Source organism: Lepidochelys kempii, chromosome 26 (assembly GCF_965140265.1).
Source record: "Lepidochelys kempii isolate rLepKem1 chromosome 26, rLepKem1.hap2, whole genome shotgun sequence".
Taxonomy (NCBI): domain Eukaryota; kingdom Metazoa; phylum Chordata; order Testudines; family Cheloniidae; genus Lepidochelys; species Lepidochelys kempii.
Genome location: NC_133281.1, coordinates 6,221,427 through 6,244,779, shown reverse-complemented (window position 1 = coordinate 6,244,779; position 23,353 = coordinate 6,221,427). Strand labels below are relative to the sequence as shown.

General features: G+C 45.7%; 2 protein-coding genes across 7 annotated transcripts in view; one reads left to right on the top strand and one right to left on the bottom strand.

Annotated features, from left to right (window-relative positions):
- Positions 1-23,353, top strand: part of BIN3 (bridging integrator 3) — a 55,272-nt gene that overhangs the window by 24,260 nt on the left and 7,659 nt on the right. The window contains exons 3-6 of one of the 2 annotated variants that reach the window (XM_073325115.1): positions 3,593-3,633; positions 4,185-4,246; positions 8,057-8,193; positions 9,180-9,220. In XM_073325115.1, the coding sequence (XP_073181216.1) occupies positions 3,593-3,633; positions 4,185-4,246; positions 8,057-8,193; positions 9,180-9,220 (281 nt within the window). Of the gene's footprint in view, positions 1-3,592; positions 3,634-4,184; positions 4,247-7,834; positions 7,900-8,056; positions 8,194-9,179; positions 9,221-23,353 lie in introns of those variants that run through there. The other variant, XM_073325117.1, reaches the window with a different exon arrangement.
- Positions 6,992-23,353, bottom strand: part of CCAR2 (cell cycle and apoptosis regulator 2) — a 32,262-nt gene continuing 15,900 nt past the window's right edge. The window contains exons 22-23 of one of the 5 annotated variants that reach the window (XR_012156294.1): positions 19,377-23,302; positions 6,992-7,190 (exon numbers count right to left, since the gene is read on the bottom strand). The gene's annotated coding sequence lies outside the window, so the exon portion shown is untranslated. Of the gene's footprint in view, positions 7,191-10,898; positions 11,034-19,376; positions 23,303-23,353 lie in introns of all 5 variants that reach the window. The other 4 variants (XR_012156297.1, XR_012156295.1, XR_012156296.1 and 1 more) reach the window with 4 other exon arrangements.

Below are 23,353 nucleotides of genomic sequence, written 5' to 3'. Positions count from 1 at the left end.
GGTAGCCAACTGTTACTGTGGGGGTGAAGCAAGAATAAGGCTTGGGCAGCTGTCTCTATAAATGTCACTGGGGATGTGAGTAGGGAGGGGTGTTTGATGTGCTGCCTTGTGAAGAAGAGGATTCAGTCCCTGATATGCAGAGCGCACACAAGACGACTAGGCAGGGAACCCAAGAAAGATAGGACAGGATGAGAGTTTGAGGGACACGTGTACTCCACATAGAAAAAAGAAAAGGAGGACTTGTGGCACCTTAGAGACTAACCAATTTATTAGAGCATAAGCTTTCGTGAGCTACAGCTCACTTCTTCAGATGCATTGGCCTCCCTCATATCAAATAGACTGCGAGATACCTTTGTTTCACCCCGAGGCACTGCAGGTAGAGGGGAGAATTGAAGGGGTAAATCAGCAAATGTCAGGAACTGCTCTGCATCTTTACATTCCATTTCATCCCGAGCCACCCCACCCCTTGCAACTAAGCCTAGGAAGAACTGATCGCTGACCAAATGAAAGGGAAATTCTTCTGAATAGTATATCCGCAATGGGATGGAGCTTCATGCTGAGAACAGGGGGAATAATACCATCAGCCGTCAAAGGATTCAAGCCTGAGTCATGCCGGCCCCCTTTGGTTTGCAACCAGGACAGTTCACATAAACATATAAATAGAATGCAATAGTCTGGGGTTATTTTTACAGCCGGAACAACCATAGAAACATAGGGTGATTTTACTATGTGCTGGTTACCTGACCTGAAGCCACCAGCTGTCGTGGATTTTTGCAGAGCTGTGAACCAGGCATTGGCTATGCAAGCTGCCCCCTCATTGATCCACCCTGTCCTGGAGGGACCAATTTTAGCAGTGAGAAAGGGAGATCAGTCTCTGTGGAGCTTTTCGGTCTACAGAGACAGCCAGCGTGGGTGCCGGCAGTAGTGGTCTCTGTTGGTCTGGACACGTGTCCCCTTGGAATTTGACTGAAGCTCACCAAACTCGCTATCCACCAAACAGCCATCAGATTGCAGTGAGTCTGTCACTACTGACTTTGGGTGGATTTGAACCTGCAAACTAAGAAGATATTTAAGAAAGAGGGATTGCAAAAACTGAGGGTGACATTTACACCTGTAGGTCTCCACTTTAAAACGTTGGCCTTAGAGCAATTGGAATTGAAAACCAAGGGGGAATTTTATTAAATGTTGTTGTTTCTTTAGCTATATTTTGCTGCTGTGAGTCTCAGTCTCGAATGCCTGGAGCAGCATGGAGTGCATTTTAAAAAAAAATACTCTGGTTCATTCTAGTCTTGGCTGAGCGCAACACTTCACTGCTTGTTTAATAGCGTGGCAGCTTAACCACAAAAAAGAACCCAGTTTTGATCCCATGACAACAAAAGTACATGTTTACTCTTGGCTGGTCAGTTGAAATCCATGTGCTTTATTTGGTTGATAAGATGTGGAACGAATGTGGAAAGTATGTGTTAAAACAGTCCACCTGGAATGAGAGCACCGTGGAGTATCGTATCTCATCAGAGGTTTTCTGTCAGGCAGCAGGTTGGAATAGGAAGTAATTGATGTCATATTCGGAGAATACGTCTCTGCTTGGGTGATTTTTTTTTTTTTTTTTACTTGTATACTCTTTGGGGCAGTTACTCTGTCTTCATCTCTTTGGAAAGTGCCCAGCACACTGAGAATATTACTGTAATTAAAATAATAAAATTGTTTTCTCGTCACCCCATGATTTGGTGGATTTCTGTGTAATAGGGTCATGTATTAGAATCTGGCGGGGGCATGGAGACCCAGTGATATCTTGAGGTTTAGAAAGGGGCCTTTGGTTACCTGAGCTGATGGAGACAGAGGGTATGGTGCAGAGAACATATAGTTTCATAGGAAGTGATCAGAAAAGAAGTGCTAAAATACAAAATTTCCAGTCCTTTGGGACAACCACAGTAGTTAATCTAAGAACTCAGCTGTAGCAGCCAGTAGCCACTGCTGCCCCTTCAGTTGTGCAGTCTCTTGTGGAGCTTGAACTGCTTCAAAGCCAGTTTCAGGTCTAAGGCTTGGAGCAGTCCGGATTCTGTGGTGGATTAGAACCTATGGATTAGAATGGGAGTTGGGAGGAGTGCTGGGGCACATCACAGAGGCAAATCAGAAGGGGAAAGGAGGAGGAAGCCCAGAATACCTGTTACTGAAGCCTGAAGAACCAATATTAGTGACCTAGAAATCCAAAACAGTTGCATGCAGAGAAGATAGATACTTAATAATTTGCAAAGGGGAGTGTGGAGTGCTTTAAATTTGATGTCGGAAGAGAGAGAGGCATGCCCCCAATCTCATTCTCCATTACCATGGGTGAACGTGTGCACACAGTGTTTCTGGACCCCCGAGCAGAAACATTTCTCACATGACATGCTCCTCTTCTGAAACACTGAGCAGGGCTGTGTAAAGCGGATGCATGTGTGTTCATGTGTCTTTATACCTGCTCAGCTGCCACCTTTGTGTGCTTTTGGAACGGCTCCATTTATTTTGTCAGTTTCCAGTTCATGTGCCATAGCATGTCCTCAGAATGAACTGACATAGCGGGTGGCAATGCTCTAAAATGGTGTGGTCTGTCTAGTAACAGAAACCCCTGGTGTTGCTTCTACTTTTGGGAGAAGCTAAAGCACCCACTTACTTGGGTCCATTGGGTATTTCTTGAAGACAAATTTCACTACACAAAATACACTACACTCATATCACCACCTTTCGACAGTTCCCCGGGTGCCTTAGAATGAAACTCAGAACTTGAGAATGTTGCTGGTGTAGGAAGACTCATGATGTTTCCTGATCTGAAATCCCAGTGATCGGTTTGCAACTAAATTAGGAGGAACCACCGAAAGTCAAAAGTTTTGTTTTGTTGTTTAATACTCCAAATACTTTGAAGGTTTTAGGCCTCAGATCTTATTTGGATCTTATGTAGTTTACAAGCTAAACAAGCTCTGAATTTAGATTGTTATATCAGCAGGGCAGGAACCTTGGGTAAAATTTTCAAAAGCATCCAGGTGATTTAGAAGTCCAGTGAGACTTAGCCCATGTCTATGCTACGGGCACTACAGTGGCACACTGCAGCTGTGCTACTGAAGCACTGTATTTTAGATGCTTCCTACATCAATGGAAAGGGTTTTTCCATGTGTATAAATAACCCACTTTCCCGAGCGGCAGCAGCTGGGTTGACAGCAGAATTCTGTTGACCTAGCCATGTCTACACCAGGGACTAGATCTGCTTAACAACAGCTCTCAAAGGTGTGAATTTTTACCACCCATGAGTGATGTAACTAGGTTGATCTAAATTTTAAGTACCGACTAGGCCTTAGGGCTCCTAAGTGCCTACATCTCTTTTAAAAATGGGGCTTAGGTGCTTTTGAAAATGTTACCTGTTGTCCTCATGTTTGTTTTCTAAAGTGCCTAGCATGCTGTTGACACTATGTAAATAGCAATAGCTTGACATGTATCTGTTGATACTTGCAGATCAAGTTCGTACTTTCCGTTGGGAGGACAGGGGGTTGGGTGGATTTTTTTGAACTGTGCTCTCATGCATTTGAGCTGACGTGGTTTCTCTTTCTCGTTCCCCCAGGTGGAGAAAGACTTTGAAAGGGAATATGGGAAACTTCAGCAGTAAGTGTTAACCAGTTTGGAGATGACCATGGATCTGCTTTTCACACAACTCAGTCTCGTTCCATCTTTCCTTGTGTTGCTTGCCTAATGCTCTGTTAGCAGCTTGTTGTTCTCCCGCTTAGTGCATTGTAATTTCGAGGTGGTTTAGATCAGTGTTTCTCAGTCAGTGGGTCGCAACCCGTAGTGGGGTCATGAGGTATTGACAGTTTTATTACAATTCTAAAGCACAGAAAATAAAATTTCCAGAATATCTTCAAGGAGTCCAAAACCATCCAAGTTTGTAAGATCTAATGTTGTAGTTGTTGTAACTGTTATATTGTATGGACCTATATCTGATACGTTTTTACTCTTACTTTTATAGTTAACATAAGGGTCATCTGGAGATGTGGGAGGTCACTTGAAATTAGTTATATGGTCAAACAGCATTATACATAATAGAAACGTGTCCAGTTGCCTTTTAACTACCAGCTGGCCCGTTGGCATAGTTCTCATGTATATGTTTGTTTATTTTTTAAAGATTCAGAAGTTAGTCTTACTCTTTCCTATTTCAGGCTGGAAGATCAGACCAAGAAACTGCAGAAGGACATGAAGAAGAGCACAGATGCAGATGTGGGTATGTAAGAATGTGGTTCACAGATTGGGAATCAGGGCATTGAAAGAGTAAGTGACTTTCTCAGGGTCCCAAGAAGCCTGTGACAGAGCTGGAGACTCAACCCAGGTCGCTTGCGTTCCAGTTCAGTCCCTTAACTACAAGACAGTCCTCTTGGGGGCTCCTAAATATTAATTACCCAGAGTCATATTGTGAGTCCATTGTCTGAGCCAAGAATAGAACCTCATTCTCCTGAACCCTAGCTTGCTGTGTGGCCTTGGCCAAGTCTCTTCATCTCTCTGTGGCTCAGTTTCTGCCTTTGAAAATTTGGGATAATTCTTATTTGTATTAGGGTAGCGCCTAAAGGGCCCAGCTGAGAACGAGGCCCCCTTGGGTTGGTCACTGTATCCTCACTTAGCGAGAGACATTGTAAAGCACTGTGTAAGTGCTAAGTGTTTGTATTTCATTAACTTTGCCAACTTAATGGCTCACCTGTAAGAGTAAGAGTAACCCTGCAAGTTCTGCCTTATAGTTGGCTTGGTTTGGCTGCAGTGGGCTACGTAGGAAGCAATAAACAAGTAGTCTCTTCATGTCACTGCCCCAGCTGTTTGCTTCTGCAAGTTCAGAGAGTGACATCTGCTGTGCAGGTGTGCGTCCCTCCTGCACATGGGGTCCTGCCTACTCACTTAGCAGTTTCTCCAATAGGAACCCAATCTGACCGCATCACACAATACAGGGTTTTAACAAACATGGGTAAGATGAAAAGACTAGACAATCTGAAGGAAGAGACACTGGGGGAAGTGGAGATTAGTGATTTCCAGTTACTGAAGCGAGCTGAGCAGCCTTCTGGAACATGCAGAAAAGAGCTGTTTTAAACAGAGATGGCTTTTTTGCAGCACAGAGTTTGGAGCAGTCTCTATTTTTATTGGCCCACTGGGCGTTGGAGCCAAGGCAAATTACATGAATAGGCAGGTGAGGGCTGGTCCAATCTCCACAAGCACCTCATGGTGACTTGATTTATGAAGAGAGAGGTATGCTGAAAAGAACCCACATTTTGCTGCCTGCCAGCAGGAGGGCAGGGGGATACATAGCTACATACACAGCACCATCATAGACATGAACAACAAATGCTGCAAGAAAAAACTCCTTCCAAGGTGAAAGCTTCTCTCCCTGGGACATTGTTCATTATCAGGGCTCCTCTGGCAAGTTTTTCCTTGTAAAGGATTCCCCTCCCTTCCCTTTCAGTGGGTGTTTTTATATGGAGCATTTCAAGCCCCAGAGGAGCTGTGGGAGGACTCTCCTTTTCCGTTCTGCTTCATGGCAGAGTTGTAAATTAGCCCAGGCCCTGGCCAGATCCGGTATGAGCTGATTTCTCATTTAAAGGCATGAAATCCTGAATAAGGGGAGAATTTTAAACTGGGTGCCAGTGAATAGAGAGTGTCCCAGACCACAGAGGACGGAGGACAAATGCGTGAACAGGCATTCGGGACCTCTGGAGGCTTCCCTCGCCCTGCAATATCTGAGTAACAGAGAGATGAAGAGATAACTGTAGTTAGCTAATGTGTAGTTTCCATGTCCAGCAGAAGTCTGGCAGTGCATCAGCTCTGCTGCTATTCTTCCTCGTGTCTTATTTCTTCCATTGTTTCTGAGCGTCGAGGGGGTTGATCGTTCAGTCGGACTGTAAACATTCGCTAGCACGTTTGATCTAATCATCCCTGGATCGAGCCTCCATGTTCTGCCAACAATAGATACGCACTCTGAAATAAGCGGACGCTTTCTCAGGTGCATAAGTTTTCCTGGGAGACTTGGATGCTGCCTTGCCAGCTTTAGCAACATGGCTGGGAAAGGTGATCCAAACCTCAATAAGAATTATTTGCAACACTTGCTGTGCTGTGGTTAAGGGTCACTCAGCATTTCCATCACTTGTTCCCTTAATTATAAAATGGTAGCTTTATCTTGCTTTGAATAACCAGCGATAACCGAAGGTCACTTTTTCTAATATTAATAATACTCAGCACTTTATATTTGCAAAGTACTGTGCAAACATTTAACCAATTCCTCCTCCAAGCCTCCTCCTTCCCCCTGTTGTACAGATGGAGACACGGTGGCACAGAGAGGAGAGAAATGACTTGCGCAAAGTCACACAGCAAATCAATGGCAGAGTAGGGACTAGAACCCAGGAATCTTGATTCCCAGCCTCTGAGAATCTGTCTGACCATTGCCTGCCATCACTCACTATCCTAATTGTATTAAGTCCCAGCAGCCTGCATTTTGGGGGCACATAGTAATTTCTCTTCCCCCTAAAGAGTTCTACGGTTTTTAGCCCAGTCCTATTTTGGTACAAATTCTTCCTCAGATGTGGTCTCACATGAGGTTTCTGTCCCATCTGCCTAAAGGTTTAAATGTTTAAACCCTTAATGTTTGAATATAGTCAGACACAGTAGCTTTGTTATTCCATAGTGAGTGTCTCACTCTGGACTGAGCTGAATTCTGAGCTTTCTGTATAATTGTGTATAACCTTTAAATCAGAGCATTTAATCTCTTGAAATTGTGATCTTAAGCCCCATTATTGAGGATGACTTTAATTCAGACATTAAAAGTTTGTACAGCGATAGTCTTGAAAAAGCTCCTCTGAGCTACTGTACAAAAGACTCCGGCCTTCAGATCCTTAACTGAAATAACTTACAGCAACATTACTGGGAAAAGAGACAGAGATTTCTGGATAGCTACACTATTTTTACTTACATATTGGCTCTTCCGTTTTATTCATCTTCCTACGTTATATTCCAGTTATTTTACTCTGAATGTCGTTCAGCCTATTGCCATACAAACTCTTCATTGGTCTCGCATCTTATCCTTCTACAGTGGTGTGTGTGGGGATGACCCACTGCAGGGTCTTTGTCCTGAATTTTCTTCGTTGAAAAATGAGGCCAGTTGATCGGATAGAAAAGAAGAGATGCTTGTAAATCTGAAAGAGAGCAAAAGGGGCTTGATTAAATGAAATTTGCATCTGAATTCAGTGGTGGTCCCGGGGGTCCCTTCTAGCCTTAAATTCTGTGACTCTCCAGTGGCCAAGTGGCCAGTTCACAACTGCCAAAGCAGCTGGCCCTCTTGTTGGCAGTCTCAGCAGAGAGGTCTTTGCCTGTGGAGGGGTGGAAATGGTTCCCTCTGGAAGAAAACTCAGGCTCATTGGTGACAAGCTTGCACTACTACTGCTCACGCTGTACCTGTTTTGCAGGCGAATAAAGATCTTCCTTCTCCAACCCTGTCAGTCTGGCCCCTTTCCCCCAGCACTAAATCCACTTAAAGTACGTATCTTTGTAAAGCTTTTTTGGAAGACTTAATGGACTGTACTTTTTCTCATTGTGGAGGAGCTACGATGAGACAGAGCAATGCTTTATAGTCTGTTTAAAAAAAGGCAGACGTATAAAAAAAAGTCAAAAAAGCCATGTACATTACTTTTAAAAGAAAGTTATGCTTTTGTTAGTCTGGTATTATTTCTGGCAGCATCACATCTTGCATTTAAATGGTCCACACTTAAGCTGTATAAAAACTATTCTCTCTGTGTTTACATGAAAAAATCAGTACCTCTCTCTTTATCTTCTCTCTTAGCCTCCAACTTGTGTCCCTGGAAAGTTTAGGTGCCGAACTCACTGCCTTAATGGCTGAAGATTTAGGTTTGTGTCCCAGACCGTATTTTGTAGAACTGCGATAATGAATTAATTCCAGCAAAGCTGGATTATTTTGCAAGTGCCTGTCCTGTTATGCAACTCTGTGTCACTGACAGACCTTCTCTTCTTCTTTTGCATGCTCTTGGGTCTCATCGTACTGCAGCCATGTCGAAATCAGCCGTGAAAATCTCTTCAGACCTGTTGTCCAACCCGCTCTGTGAGCAAGACCCCAATTTCCTAGCGATGGTAACAGCCCTGGACACTGCCATGAAGAGAATGGACTCTTTCAACCAAGAGAAGGTGAGTGTGGGTTTTACTGAAGTGGGGAGGAGGCGGGGATGGGAACTTGTGCTCTCTGTGTGTGTGTCTGCTCCATATAGGTGAACTCTCCTCTACCCCTTCCATTTCTTCTCTCACCCTAGCAGGGCCCCCAGATTAATTTATCATATCCTGGGACACTTCAGATGAGAGGAGATACATGTGCCTCCACCTGGAGTCAATCAGGGCTAGTCCTTCAACCAGGGTCTCAAACACACAGCAGCCCGTGGAGTTATTTGCTGCAGCCCACCAAGCTCCCCCGCAAGTATTTCCTGGGGCCACCACGCTCCCCTTCCCCACCGCCCCACCTCCCACCCAGCGCACCGCGTCCCTGCTCCTCTGCCTACCTCCAGGCGCTTCCTGTGGCCAAACAGCTGTTTGGCGGCACTTAGCGCTTTCCAGGAGGGAGGGGGGAGGAGCGGGGAGTTGTGCGCTCAGGGGAGGAGGCGGAGAAGAGGTGGGGCAGGGGTGAGGATTTGGGGAAGGGGTTGGAATTGGGGCAGGGAGGGGGCGGAGTTGGGGTGGGACGAGGCGGGACAGGGGCGGGGCCTCATGGAAGGGGTGGAGTGGGGGCAGCGGGAAGGGGGTCAGTGATGCAGCCCTCGGGCCAACGTACTCGTCCTCATGTGGCCCTCGTGATCATTTGAGTTTGAGATCCCTGCCTTAAACTGACTAGAGAGAGTTCTACAGCGTAACATGAGGTGCTTTCTTTCATGCCCACTCCACTGTGGACCCAGAGTGCTGCCCTCACAGCACTTCCCATCTTTGCTGGTTTGGGAGCACAGGACCAGAGCACAGGAGGTTGTGGGGTGAGGATTTGATGAAGATGATGACGTTGTTGTTCATTTGTACTCTGGTAGCACCTCGAGGCCTGAGCCCTGGTGTGGAAGACGCTGCACAAATGTATAACTTAGTTCAAAGCGGCTTCTTCAACAACATTTGTTTGTCACTCTCTTTTCTTCCAATAGGTGAACCAGATCCAAAAGACGGTGATAGAGCCCTTGAAAAAGTGAGTAGCAGCATTTTCCTGAGAACTTAACTGCACTTAACTGTGTTTCACAGAACACCTGAAGTTATGAAAAACTTGAAAGCACTTAAAACATCCAGCCTGTCTCCACCTATGCTGTCGGTTACTTGCTACATTTTTCTGGGCTTGAAGGAGGACAATGGACAAGTCAGTGTCATTTGATTTCTAATCCATTTCAGTCTCTGGTCCTTAGGAAGTTGCAATGCAGTCTAAAGAAGCATGCATCTGAAGAAGTGGGTATTCACCCACAAAAGTTTATGCGCCAATCAGCAGAATCACGTGCTCTCAGTAGCCATGTCCCTGAGAGACGTGCATCATTTAAAGGGACAGTGTCGGGTTTAAAATCATAGTCCTTCCAAAATCAAATAATCTGTCACAGCCTCCATACAAGAAGGTATCATCCCTATTTTACAGTGAGAAAACTGAGGCACAGGGAGGTTAAATGATTTGACCAGGTCCAGGCTGTTAGCCTGTGGCACAGCTGGAAAAAGAGCCCAAATCTCTTTGTTCCTGACTTTGTACTTCAATCTGCCAAATGCACTTAACTGTGTTTCACAGAACACCTGAAGTTATGAAAAACTTGAAAGCACTTAAAACATCCAGCCTGTCTCCACCTATGCTGTCGGTTACTTGCTACATTTTTCTGGGCTTGAAGGAGGACAATGGACAAGTCAGTGTCATTTGATTTCTAATCCATTTCAGTCTCTGGTCCTTAGGAAGTTGCAATGCAGTCTAAAGAAGCATGCATCTGAAGAAGTGGGTATTCACCCACAAAAGTTTATGCGCCAATACGTCTGTTAGTCCGTAAGGTGCCACAGGACTCTTTGCCGCTTTCACAGATCCAGACTGACACGGCTGCCCCTCGAATATAATACAGTCTAATGCATTGCTGCTGGTTTGGGGCTGCAGTTGCTAGAGGTGAACGTTTCCTTTGTAAATGTAAAAAAGGGAATTTTCAGAAATATTTTGTTCCTCTTAATTTTAGTGAAAGGCATTTTTTCAAAACATAAATTTTGGGCCAGGTTTGACCCGCCAGTGTCCCTGAACTTTATTCAAGAAGAAGCTAGGAAGTAAAGACCTTACAAATAAATATTGATGGCATGACGTATCACAGACAGATAAAAGCCTTGAGGGAACTGAATCTGTGAAGCTCTGCGAAAGCATCCCATCGAGCCTTAGCAGGGCAGGTGGATTTCCATGGGGATTTTGGCATTGAGTCAGTGTTTGGTGCTCACCATGGAGGCAGAGGTCTAATAATGAATTCATTGGCATAGAAGCCACCCACTGACTTATTTTCTGTAGACAGATTCCTTTGTAGGGGGGGGAAGGATCCCAGGAGGATCAGACCATGAGTCACCTGACCCTCTGCTGCCAGGCGTGGGGGTTGAATTTGGTGTGGTTTCTTTCCATGAGCTGTAGAGCTTACATGAAAAAGCTGGGCTCCCTAGGAGTTGTTTGCTTTTCTCAGACCTGATCCTGTACCCACTAAAGTCAATGCCAGAACTTCCATTGGCTTCAGTCAGTCCAAGATGAGATGCTGAAAGCACTAGTCTGCAGTCACGTTTACTTGACATTTTGGTGCCTTTACACTGAGAATACCACTGCCCCTGTTGCAGGATCACGGCATTCCCGCCACACTTTGCTAACGGCAAGAAGTTACCATGTGTCTTACAGTGTGTCATAACCCACTGATGCATCGTCTCTGTAGGGATCTTGTCATCCATGGAACTCTTAAATGTTCATTTCTGTGCAAGTCCCACCAGCGCTGGCAGGAGTTGTAAGTGAGACTATATCCCTAAAAGTTAAAAGGAGAATTTCATTTAGTGCAGCAAAATGTCTTCAGAAGTCCCTCGATTCTTTATTTTGTTACAAGAACGGAAAGAGAGAGAGAGAGAGAGAGAAAGGAAAATCATTTGACTTTAATAAGACAGTAAGTGATGCAAATTGCTGAATAACAATTTTAGTTTACATTTGACATCTGGGGTTTTGGTGGTGGTTGTTTTTTTGCTTGTTGTTGTTTAATCCCAAGTCTGAGGGTAAACCAACATATACCACTCAGTGCATAGAGTTGCCCTGGATTTTTATTGTGGGGGGACATGGTGACTTGAGTTTTGCTTTTGTGGTTTACACTATAACCAAATATCCTTGATTATTAAAAAAAAACAAACCTTCTATGGTGGAATTGTGTTGCTTATTAGGTAGATAGTCCTCAGCATGAAAGATACAGCAACTTTGTGTTCTGGCATTCTATTAAAACCATCTCATTTAATTGTCAAGAAATAGATCTTAGCGTAAACTAGCCAGGTGGGGTTTCCATGGGACTGTCTTTTTTATATCTGTGCACAGCCCCCAGCACAGTGGGGTTCCGATCTGGGGCTGGGGCTCCTAGGCGCTCCAGTACTGCAAATCATAAATAATCATGTATGCACACAAGGAAGATCCCTTCCATCCCATCTTGAGTTCTGGGGTAGCCATCTTTCAGGCTAAGTAGATTCAGGCCAAGTCCTTATTTGGGTGCAAGAGGTCTAGAGAAATCCCAGAATCGCACTGAAAACAGTGTTGGTGATTCAGCTGACGTTCTTCCTTTCGCCCCCAGGGTCGTGGTGCTGAGCTCTGTGTGGTGATGAGATGTAAAACGCAATTCCTGACCACTTGGCATTAAAGCACTTTTGTAGGATTGACGGTGGTTTACCCCAGTGTCCTGACTACATATTCCAGCTCTGGTGATTTTTTTTGTCTCCTTCAGTTTCCCTGGTACTTGGATGTGACATTTTTCATTTCCTGCCCTTGTCCGTTGAGCACTGTTACAGTGCATTCTAAAACGGCTCCTGTTTCATGACTGTGGCGGCTGCATTTCAGGGGTGACCAGGAATGACTCGTCTCCTCTCCCTATCTCTAAGTATGCACAAGTGCAAGTACGTGCATATGTAAGATAAAGAGCCTTGGGAGTTCATTTGGCTAATAATGAGATGCACTATGGAAATGCAGACTTGCATCCTCTTCTTGGCCTGCTTGCTGAGAACTCCAGTAACATTTCTGGGATAAAACTAAAGATTAATTAAAGCTGCCTGGAGGATCCTCTTCTCGTTTCAGTTCAGTATTGTTTCCCCTGGTAGAGCCCATTCTCCCCGGCCTCTCCCAAACTCGCTTTGACCTAGAAACAGGCTTTGATTCAACAGCTGTGCTTTATTACTTCTTCACTGGTGGTCTTCTATAGTTTATTAGCCAAAGACACAGATAAGTAGAAAGAAGGCATTATATTAACGGTAATATATTGTAATCAGAGGCACATGTGTCATAAAATCTCCATTCTGTAGTCCAGCGATATGAGGTTTCTATCAGCTACATTAAGAGTAACCATCTCAAGGGGTGATTCTATCATCCAGATCTCCCTGCTTATGGCAAAGTTGGGATCATGCAGTCTTCTCTTCCTTTTGAAACTGTAACAAACTCATAGCTGGAAATCACTCATTTAATTTCACTGAGTTAGCAAAGCTCTAGCTAGAATATGACATGGTTTAAGGTGTGGGTTGGGCAAAGAGATCGGATGGCTGGAGAGGTCAGGGCTTCACTTGGGAGCTGCTTGTGTAAATTCACACCAGATCAGCTCAGTGAAAAAACAGATGCTTTTTACTGCACTCTGTAGCTTCCAGTTCGTCAGCCTGGCTGGGCTCCTCTTGTCCCTTGGGTGAGGGCTGAAGTGCGTTGGCTGGACTTGGGGTTGCTGATGGACTGTGTACTTTCATGTTGATATTACATCCTATGTGTCAGTATTTAGGGCAGGAAACAGTTTAAATAAGCCATGCGGTTTGAAGATTCATTGACTTTAATGTCTTTCGCGTTTGGAGCTGTGGGTTCCGATCTGACGTTAATTGCAAGGGGATCTTGATTTAACAGACTGATGATTTGAACCACCCTGTTTGTCAAGCTACCTGCGTGTAGCCCAAGCTTAATGAGGGCTTCCCTCAGAGCCTAAATTCCCAATCTGTCAAACTCGCCCTTATCTTAGCACAAATATTCCCTATCCCTGACATCAGTCTACTTGTCTGTTTGTCTTAGACTGTGGGCTCTTTGGGGCAGCGGCCTTCCCTTTCCTGTATGTCTGACAGGTGCCCCTCATGTTGTAGATGCAACTGCAAGTAAATAACAATAATAATTGCTGTTACCCAGGTGGTTTGGAGAATCAGGATTCTGCTGTCATAGTGAATGGGTCAGCCATGTGGTTTGTACCACACTGGTGTGAAGGGATCCAGAGATCCCATACCAGCAGTGGCTATAAACAGCTTCTATTGCTGTGCAGTTTGTTTCCCAGATGATAGAAAAAGTGTTTTCAAATGGTCAAAGGGAGCTGCATCCAGCCTTCCTTGGCAGGGAAAAGAACGTCACCCAAATACTGAGTAGAATGAGGGGATCCCGGTGAACTCTCCTCCAAAACAGTTGCTGGGGCATGCGCTTACTAGTCTTGCATGAGTTATATGGTGGCCAGAATATGAAGGAGCTTGGCACAGTCGGCTCTCTGCCCTGAGACTCGAGAAAAGCTGCAGTTCAGGACTAAAGGGCTGTTAGAATCTGTACTGGTCCCAGGACTGCGGTGAATTGGCAGAGCTAGGGATGAGGGCAGGACTAGAGTAATAGAAAAGGCTGCAGGTCAGGATTGGGCTGTGTGGGCCCCTGGGCTGGAATAGCAGGGGGGCTGCCAGGTAGGAGGGAGGTGCATTCCCAGAGCCGTGTAGGGAGGGGCCAGAACTAGAATATCAGGGAGTAAGGCAGGCCACGCCTAAGGTGCTTTGGCAAAGGGGGTGCAGGTGATGCTACCTCCATGTGTGGCCAGTTTGTGCTTGGTCTTAATGTCAGAAGAACTCAAATTCCCATAAGTGGAATGCCTCCCACTGCAGATTGATGTATAAACTAAATTACATCGGCATGCAAGTGAGTCCCTTGACCGGTTTCCATAAGGGCTGAAAAAACGGGAGTGAGCGTCTAAAATCCCTGCGGCCTATCCTTAGCGCAGGGGTCCACCGTCTGGAGGAATTGCGCCATCAGAGCAAAGCCCATGCCTCTCCTGATCAGCTGGCCTGAGTCCCCGCAAATAGCAGCTGCACTGCTTCATCTCTGCCTCCCGAGCTTGCCTGCACACATGCTGTGTGATCTCCTTTTTCCCCTGTGACCACATAAAACCCTGCCGTTAGTGTACAGCCTCAATCTGCACTTCCTTCTCTGACAGTGAAAGCAGATAACCAGCCGTAAGGGTCCCCTGGGGGTGCTGGGGACCGGAAACAGGAAAAGCCGCTTTCATGTCCTTACAGGCCTCTAATGAGGATTTCATACACAAAGCAAGCCACATGGCTGCCTCGCCCCCCGGTGCATCCTCCCTCATCTCGGGGCTCTTAGCCTTAATCCTCAGCTCTCTCCAGTTTGAACTGTCGTCTTATTTTTCTGTTGCATTTTGCTGTAGTCGGAAGGGATGGTTTTAATTTCCCATTCCTGGTGGGTGGATGGGCCCACAACGGACGTGTGGGCACAGAGTGTGGAATGACAGGCATTCCTGAACATAGCCCAAGTGCTTTGGCCTAGCTCTGAGCCATCCCTCCCTCGGTCTTTCAACTTCCTTCCCGTTTTTTTCTTACTCCCAGGTTTGTCCTTCTCCTTTCCATGCTTAGTTACTGTTTTCTCTCCTCCTGATTCCTGTCCTTCCTTTCCCTTGTAACCTTCTTTTCTTCCTCATTCCCCTTTCCTTTCCCCAACGCCTTCAGATTGCCCATTGAGGATCAGTGAGGATCGTTCTTTTTTTATTGCAGGCCATCAGCATGCTCGATGCTGTGCAAACATAAAAACATCCCACCAGGTTCGGATCTCAGCTATCACTGGTGTCAATCCTGGATCTCGCCACTGACCTCCGTCGGGTGACTCTGAATTTACACTGAGAGCAGAATTGGGCCCCCTCTCCCCAGATCTCTTACAATCTGCATCAGACACAGACAGTAGCATTGAGATACACATGCTGTGCAGCTTGAGGATGCAGTGTGAGAGTGCTGCAGATCACTCTGAAGGTTCATCACTAAAATGCTTTTCAGGAGGGAGTGTGTTTTAAGGAGGGATTTGAATAAAGAGGAGGAGGTCGTTTGTTGTAGAAGATAATGACAATACTTAGCACTTACACAGCACTTTGCATTTTCAAAGCACTGAACCAATGTTAATCCCCACAACCTGCCTGCGACAGGAGAAATAGGCAGAGAAGAGCTGTGACTTGCCAAAGGCCACTCAGCAAGTCAGTGGAAGAGCTAGGAATAGAACCAAGGTGTCTTGTTTTCCCCTGTCTCACGCTTCATCTAGTAGCCTGTACTGTCTCCGAGAAGGTATAAGCGTCTGCATGGACATGGGAAGGGGAGACGGAGAAAGAGGAGGCATTTAGGAGGGAGAAGGCAGATTGCTAGCTGGCCTTGGTGCTGATGATCATCTGAATGGTTATAACTTGCTGAGAGATCGACAGAGGGAACAGACTTTGGCCCTCTCTACTACTCGTCTGCTGTCTTGAGCTTCGAGATAACCGCTTGCTTCTTCCCGTGTGTCCTGTGAACATCCCTTTTCCCCTTGCAGCGGATCCGCTCTGCACACACGATTCCTTCCAGCCATCAAGACACCGCCCAGCTGATGTGCACCTGTATGCATACAGGCCAGCACAGTCTCCTCCCCTCCTATTAGCGCTTTAACTCCAGGCGTGCAGAGCCCTGGCGCTAACGGATATCTGTTGCAGTCCCCATGTCACAACCAGAGAGGGAGAGAAGTCTGCAATTTTCAAGTAACAGACTTGTCAGCTAGGTTGACTAGCTAATGAATCCGGCAGTGGTGGGAATTCTGATGGTGCTTTTATCTTCCGTGGTAGTGTCTCTCAATCCCCATCCTTTAATTATGGGAAGCTGACGGGAGGCTACAGCATAGAAATGAAGTGGCAACATTATTTATAATTCAGAGAATCTTCTAAAGTCTGGATTTTTTTTCTGAGGCTAAAATGTCATCCTAAAAGGAGTTTCACTGGTACATTTTTCCCCCAGAGGTAGGGCGACTATTATTTGTATTTTCTTTTAGTTATTCCTATCTATCTACCCTCACCTATTCTTTTCAGGAATCCCCCACAACCACATTTCCTAAGAGGTGACAGAAAGCAATGGCAGCTTACTCTATAAGCAGGATTCTGCAGCCCTGGGAAGCCGGGGTGAGCTAGAGACTTCTCTAAAATCTCAGCTGAGTCTCCCCTCTGCTACCTGTTTTCAGCAACATACCCACCGAAGTGAGACCCACTTAGTCGGCTTCATTATTTCACCAAGTTTTTTTTTTAAATGGCTCATGCTAGAATCCTTGGGGTTTTTTTAAGTGTTTGTGGCTGTCAAAACATCTTTCCCCTGTACAGTGACATGTGTATGTGGAGAAATAATGGTATTGGATTTATGACGAGTACGGAACACGTCTACAATAGTTGTCATCTGTTGATCTCAAAGCACTTTGCAAAGTAGGTATCGTGAGTCTCGTAGAGGTGGGAAACTGAGGCAGAGAGAGGTTATGGGACTTACTCGAAGCCCATAATGATTCAGTAGCAAAGCTGGGAACAAAACTCAGGTCTCCTGGCTCACTGTCCTGTGCCTTACCCCACTGCAATAACAAGAGCCATATCTTTCATCTGTGCTTCATACCACCCAGGCATTTGGCTTGAGAGCCTGCTTCCACATGCAGTTCACTCCAGTAAAGAAGGAGAAAAATTAGGGACAACCTTAATTGGGAGGGAAAATACGTAGCATGTGCCATACCTTTCAGTGTAAGTCTAGAAGTCCTGTCGTAATGAGAGAATTTCCATAGGAATGTTCCATCTAGAGCCAACAGGATCTGATGGCAGGAGAATTGTTTCCTCAACCCGATCCAGCCCCAGCCCAGTGAAGGCGCATGTTGCCTTTTTTACCTGATTACCCTTGCAATATAAAATTAAACCATGTGCCTCGCTACCTACCTGTGAGAATGCACAGAGCAGTAAGGGCTGTTCCTGCGAGGTCCTGAGCAATCACAACTTGATCGTGTCTGTGGGTGCTCAGAACTCCTCAGGATCAGACCTGAAATGAGAGAACTCCTAACAACGGAGACAATGCGGTGGCATCCCAGGATATCCTCAGACACTATGACAAACTTCCAAAAACTATCATTTCTGTTAATAGTTTACTGATGATTATTAATGCACTATGGAAAAATTCAGCTGTCGTGTAAGTGGGTGCAGATCTCATTGATCCTCAGTTTGCTGGATAGCCTTTCATAAAAAAGCTCTCAGGGTCTGATTTAAGCCCATAACACCTACCCCGGGAAACTGAAAGTTAACGCTGAAACGTCAGCATTGAGTAAGATATTTTAAACCTCAGGGGCGTGGAGCATCAAACCACGGCATCCCAGCTTTAACCCTGGACATCCTTGGTTTTGAGGGCTCATCCCTTTCCATGTTGTTTGAATATAGAGTTCTGTTCTTTTGATTCAGGAGCTTGAATCTGCAGTTTGTCATGATTGTCTGGAGCTGGCATGATGCACTATGATGATGGCAGCTTGCGGAGTCCAATAACCCCAGCACCCCAAAATACAGTATATAATAACCCATGCACTAAAAGTCCTGATGAGACAGAAGTTGCCGTGCCTACAGAGTAGCTGCCTCTTCAGTCTCTGTGCTGGAGCTATTTTATTAAAGCACTCTGAAGCATGATGCCCCTCCATTGTGGGCGACAGAATCTAACTTTGTTAAATCCAAGATATCCAGCGCAAAAATTTAAGCCACCTTGTTTTAAAAACAGATCTACCTTCAAGCAAATGGCAACATTGTCGCAGGTCCTTGTCTGAGATCTCACACGCCACGTTTCAGAGCCAAATGAGTATTTTCTGCTTTAGTGGGTTCATCGGATGTGAATGGTTACATGCTAATTAGTTGATGTCTTGTGCAGTGCTTTCAAGGTGTAAAGTGCTATCCTAGTACTAAGCCCAATGGGTCGTGGTGGAGAGAGCCCTTGTTAAACACACATCTTTGAGCATTATCCATAAACCATGTTGAGGAGCCTACTGAAAGGGTAATGTGTAATGCTGTCATAACTCTGTACATTTTCAAAGTATGTTTCTGACATGAATCCTCCAAACTCCACCCAGGAGTCATTCCAACATGACAGGCGAGGAAAGTAAGGCACAGATATTCTTATAGGTGGTAGCAATATTTATATTGTGGTAGCACCCAAAGGCTTCCGATGGGACTGAGGCCCCATTGTGCCGACAATGTAAAGACCCCAACAGCCAGAGAATAGGGATGCAACTTACACGGCAATTGAATATGATGTAGAATTGGCTCAGCTGTGTTAGTTGCATGGATTATAGTTGAGGGTGGAGGTAGGGAGGAAAAGGAAAGAAAGCGAGGAGGAGCGACAATCACAGCTTGTCACCTGCCTAGCCATGACCAACCGGCTGGGTTTTGCAGGCATCATGGCAGAGAGGAGTCTTGAAGGATAAGTGAATTACCTGAGGCCACAGAAAGAGTCAGTATCAGTGATGCGCTTAGAACTTGAGAGCGTCTGGACTCCAGCCCTCTGCTCACACCACTAGCCTCTGTTGCTTTTCTAGAGAAATGCTGCAAATTGATGGCTGTGCTCTGTAAAGTCCTTTGTCACTGACAAGTGACTGCATTCCATCTTCTGGCCGTCCGTTCCGAGCTCACCATGTATTCGGTTCATAGCGTGCACATATCTTGGGTGTATGTAAGCAGCGATGCCACAGAAGAGTGAGTGGTTATGTCAAGGCTGTTTTCCTCTTTAAGACAATGACTGCCTTAAACGTGGTCAGGGTATTTAAAAAAAAGCCACAAGTGTGTGCATGTGAACACAGCGCTGGGGCCAAATGCTACTGGAGACTGAAGGCTTCTGTCTAGCCACATACAAGTACAGCAAAAGGCAGCTGGAGTGTGAGCTTTCCCCACAGCAGTGCTTCAGTGTGGACCTGGGGAGAGGGGAATTCCATCCCCCGGCCCAGTCAGTCCTGGCATTTCTGCTGAGACTACCAAGCGGGAGGCAATCAGTGGCAATGTGGGCTTTGCGCTGTAGACCCGTCTGCTGGCAACGTGACTGGGACCCACCAAACTAATAGCACAGAGGCCACCCCTGAGCCATCGGATGGTCACAACTTTCAATAACATCTGGCCTGGTCGGGAGTTGAAGTTGTGACTCGGAGCTGAAAGGCTCCCATGGTCCGTTACCATCCTCCTGCGCCATCTGGCCCTTGCCTCCTTCAGGATCCTAAAATAAATTAAATTGTAATATCCCAATAAAAACAGGGGTCACTGTACTGATTGTCTGATTCCTTTTCATCTCGAATTCATTTTAAATAGCGACCATGTAATTTGAGTGAAGCTACTGCAGAATATGCAGGCTGGTGCACCAAAAAGCCACCGAATTCATGGCCATCCTGCCACAGAGTACACGGGGCCTTTAATATGGGAAGGGCATGACGGTTTATACATTCCCTCTGTGCAGATCTCTTGTGTTCATTCAGATTCCTATTTATCCAGCCCTTTTAATACATGTGTTTCTTGACTTATCTACATAGCAGCTAAATATTTAAATATTTCCCCCATGCCCACGAAATGCAGGGCCTCTGCAGCCAGTCCCAGTGGGAGCCACTCTGTTAGCTGATACGACATTTAAATATAATGGCAAACCCTGTGTGAAACTGACTATAAAAAGCAATCTCAGAGTAGCAGCATCTGATCTGCATGTGACCAGCTGGATGGAAGAGTGACCTTGGGCTCGCTGATGACTTTTTCAGGTTGCACAGGGCGATGCAAGGTTATTAATGCCCCAGCCCCATTTCCTTAATGAGATAAAGGGATGGTGGATGCAAAGAATCACCAATAAAAGGCACAGTTGCCTTTGGTGTTTGCAGGGCAGGATAACGTAAGGCCCGAGGGTCTGTCCTTATGGGTGGTCTCTGTAGGCTGCTGTTCTGATTAGCGGTTGTCTTGCTGGTGACATTGTGGGCACTTGTGAGCCCTGGAACAGCGGCTTTGCAGTGACTGTGGTTTGTGATAGTCTGTGTCACCCCGTGGACTCTTGGGCAGAGTGGGAAGCGTAATCAGGTGGGCACATAGTTAGATATGAAAGGCGCACTGCGTCCCCTGCACTAACCCACTATACATCTATGTCTATTTTTGAGTTATACCTAGCGATCGGGATCATGGTAACACCAGCTGGTATTTCGCCGTCTGAGCAGGGAATATTAAACACTAATGGTCCTTGTATCCTGTGCCCCAACGCTTCTGGACTTTGTCTTTTTTAGACTGTAAGTGCTTCAGAGCAAGGCCTTTGTCTCCCTATGTGTTTGCTCAGCACGTAGCACATATTGAGTGCAGCCCCGGTAAAAATAAATAATATTAAACATGCACAGAGCGAAGTGGTCAGTGCTGCAAAGCAAGCCTGGCTTCTGTTTCCACGGCTGAATCCTTCGACGTAGTTCATGTATCTAAATATATCAAACACAATTAAATTCATAAATTGGGATTTTCCTTTTTGCTCTGTTACCCCTTGTTGATCATAGGTATTTCAGTACAGGTGGGTATAAAATGTGCTCACCTGTAAGAAAGACATAACAGAAGGATAAATGTTGCAGTACTATTGAAGCTGTTTTCATGACGGATTTGTTGGTTTTAGCCTGTAAAACTGACCATATAGTTCATGAACAGCAAGTTATCCAGGGCACTGTGGAGGTACAGTGGCCAGTTTCATAGGAGCAAGTTCTCTGATAGGCAGTCATTTGTGTGCATGATTGAAGTCCACTGACAGTTAGTGAGGAGGGAGGGTGGTTTCATTTTTACCACAAAGCTTCATTTCAGTTCTGTAAACCAGCTTAATATGGTCACCTGTGGGTCTTTCCTCCATCTCCTAGTTGGCTGCCTCTTCTGTCACTTTCAGCAATATACTCTGTTGGTTTCATACTTAAATATTCATTCAGACATTTCTTAATTCACAAAACATTGGTGCTAATATGAATATTCCTGTCGCCTGCATAATTGTTGGCACCTGGCTCCATGGCTATGGGCGGTATGGATTTTGATAGCATAGTCCTACTACCCCTTCAGTCTGGGGCACAGAGCTCCCATCCTGGGTGTGCTGCTGGTGGGACTTACAGTGACTAAGGCTCTTGCTTAGCAGCACTTCCGGACAGTCTGTGACAAGAGGAGAGGGACGGGGGCAGGGTGGGGCGACTTCAGCTTTCTACCCAGGTTGTAGTTAGCCTTTGCATAGTGCTTTTCACCGTCAGATTGCTTTACAAAACACGGCTTTTGGGGACCCATCAGCAGTTTTCAATGCCTCAAACTTGGAACCTGTTGGGTGTTTGTGTATGTGTCTACATTATAAAAACCCATTTTGTGCTATTGCTTCAGAGAGATTTCATCAAGTGTAGCCTAAAACCGGAGATCTGAATTATTACCCTTATCTTACAGATGGGGAAAGCTGAGACGGGGCAGTTGTGACTTGTCAGAGGGAATGAGTGTTAGAGCCAGGATTACAACAGTGACTCCCAGACTAATAACCCTCACTGCCTCTCTCCAATGGTGAAAGCAGCCAAGGGGACAGATGAAAAGCAAGGGATGTCTCCGAGTGTAGGAGGAGATCTCCTTAACTCTGCTGTCAGCTGACCCAAAGGTGGCTGATATTAGATTACATGTGGACTGGCACTGATGAGCAGAAGTAAGAGAGGTTTTTGGGCACGGGCATAGTTTGGGGAGGGACAGGGGAGTGTTGCCGCCCCCCCCCAAAAAACCTACAAGCGTTGGGCAGGCACGAAATTCCTCCTCCCCCCAAATGCACAACCACATTGGCCTGACTGGAGCTGACCCCCTAAATATAGAAGTCAAATGACACCTATGGTTTTGGGTAGAGTGAGGGCTATAAGTGGAAGGAGGTGAGGAAGGAGAAAGGTGACAGTGATCCAAAGATGAAGCAACTCCATAAGGCTTAGGCACAGCCTGGCAGTGCCAATGATTCTATTTATTTCCCCTTACTTGGCCTAGGTGAGGGAGCAGAAGTGAGCCTTCAGGAGGGATTTAAATGGTGCAAGTGACATGGCTTGGCCAACAGACTCAGGGAGGGGGGGTGCCAAATATAAGGGGGAGCATGGAGGGAGGTGAGGAGTCAGCTGTGGGAGGAGGATCCCGAGATCGGTATCATTGGTAAAAGCAGGAGGGAATATGAAAGGCGAGAAAGTGCAAGTGGTAGGCAGGGGCTGTGTGAGATAAAACCTTGACAGCAAGATGTGTGATTTTGCTCTTCAGTACATTGTTGATCCAGCCAAGTGCCTCACACAGAGGACGTGTCATGGTGAAGCAATGGGCTAGAGAGATGGTTGTGGCAGTAACATTTTGGATGGACTGTAGAGGAGGTCAGGTTCACAAAATACTTAGAATTTGATCGGTTATATGTGAGAGGTAAACCCGGTTCTAACTTTGCACAGAACAAATGTGGTAACGATAAGAGAGACGGTGCACTGCGTTAGCTGGAACTCAGTGTTAAAGAGACATTGATAAGGTAAATTCAGAGTTAAACGCTCCCTTGCCTTATATGAATACTGTAGATTATTAATCCTGAAAAATGTTCACAGTCTCATTTACTTCCTCTCACTGCTATTTCCTTATGTTTTGCAACTCACTTGGTCAGGACAGTGAAACTAGACAGGCTAGTTTCACAGCAAGTCACCGTCCCTTTTTAATTCTCAGGCACTAACACAAGATTGTTGTCATTGGGTTCATAACTATGCAGGACAATATTTAAAGAGCCACCGTCCACTTAAAACTTTCCCATCTGTCTGAACGTTGTTGTTTGAAGCTGGTGTTGTTGCAAATAACACCTCGGGTGATTAGAAATTAATAAGATGAGTGGGGGAATAGTATTTTTCTCTCCTCTGTCAGTTTGTGTGCTTTATGCGTAGAACAGGACTTGTGTAGGGGTCAGTTTCTTTATTTCCCCCCTTGTGTAGACAGCCAGCTTCCCACGGTGTTGTGTGGCTCTGTAACACAGCAGGAACAGGAGAGAAAAAATATTTTAAAAAATACAAAAA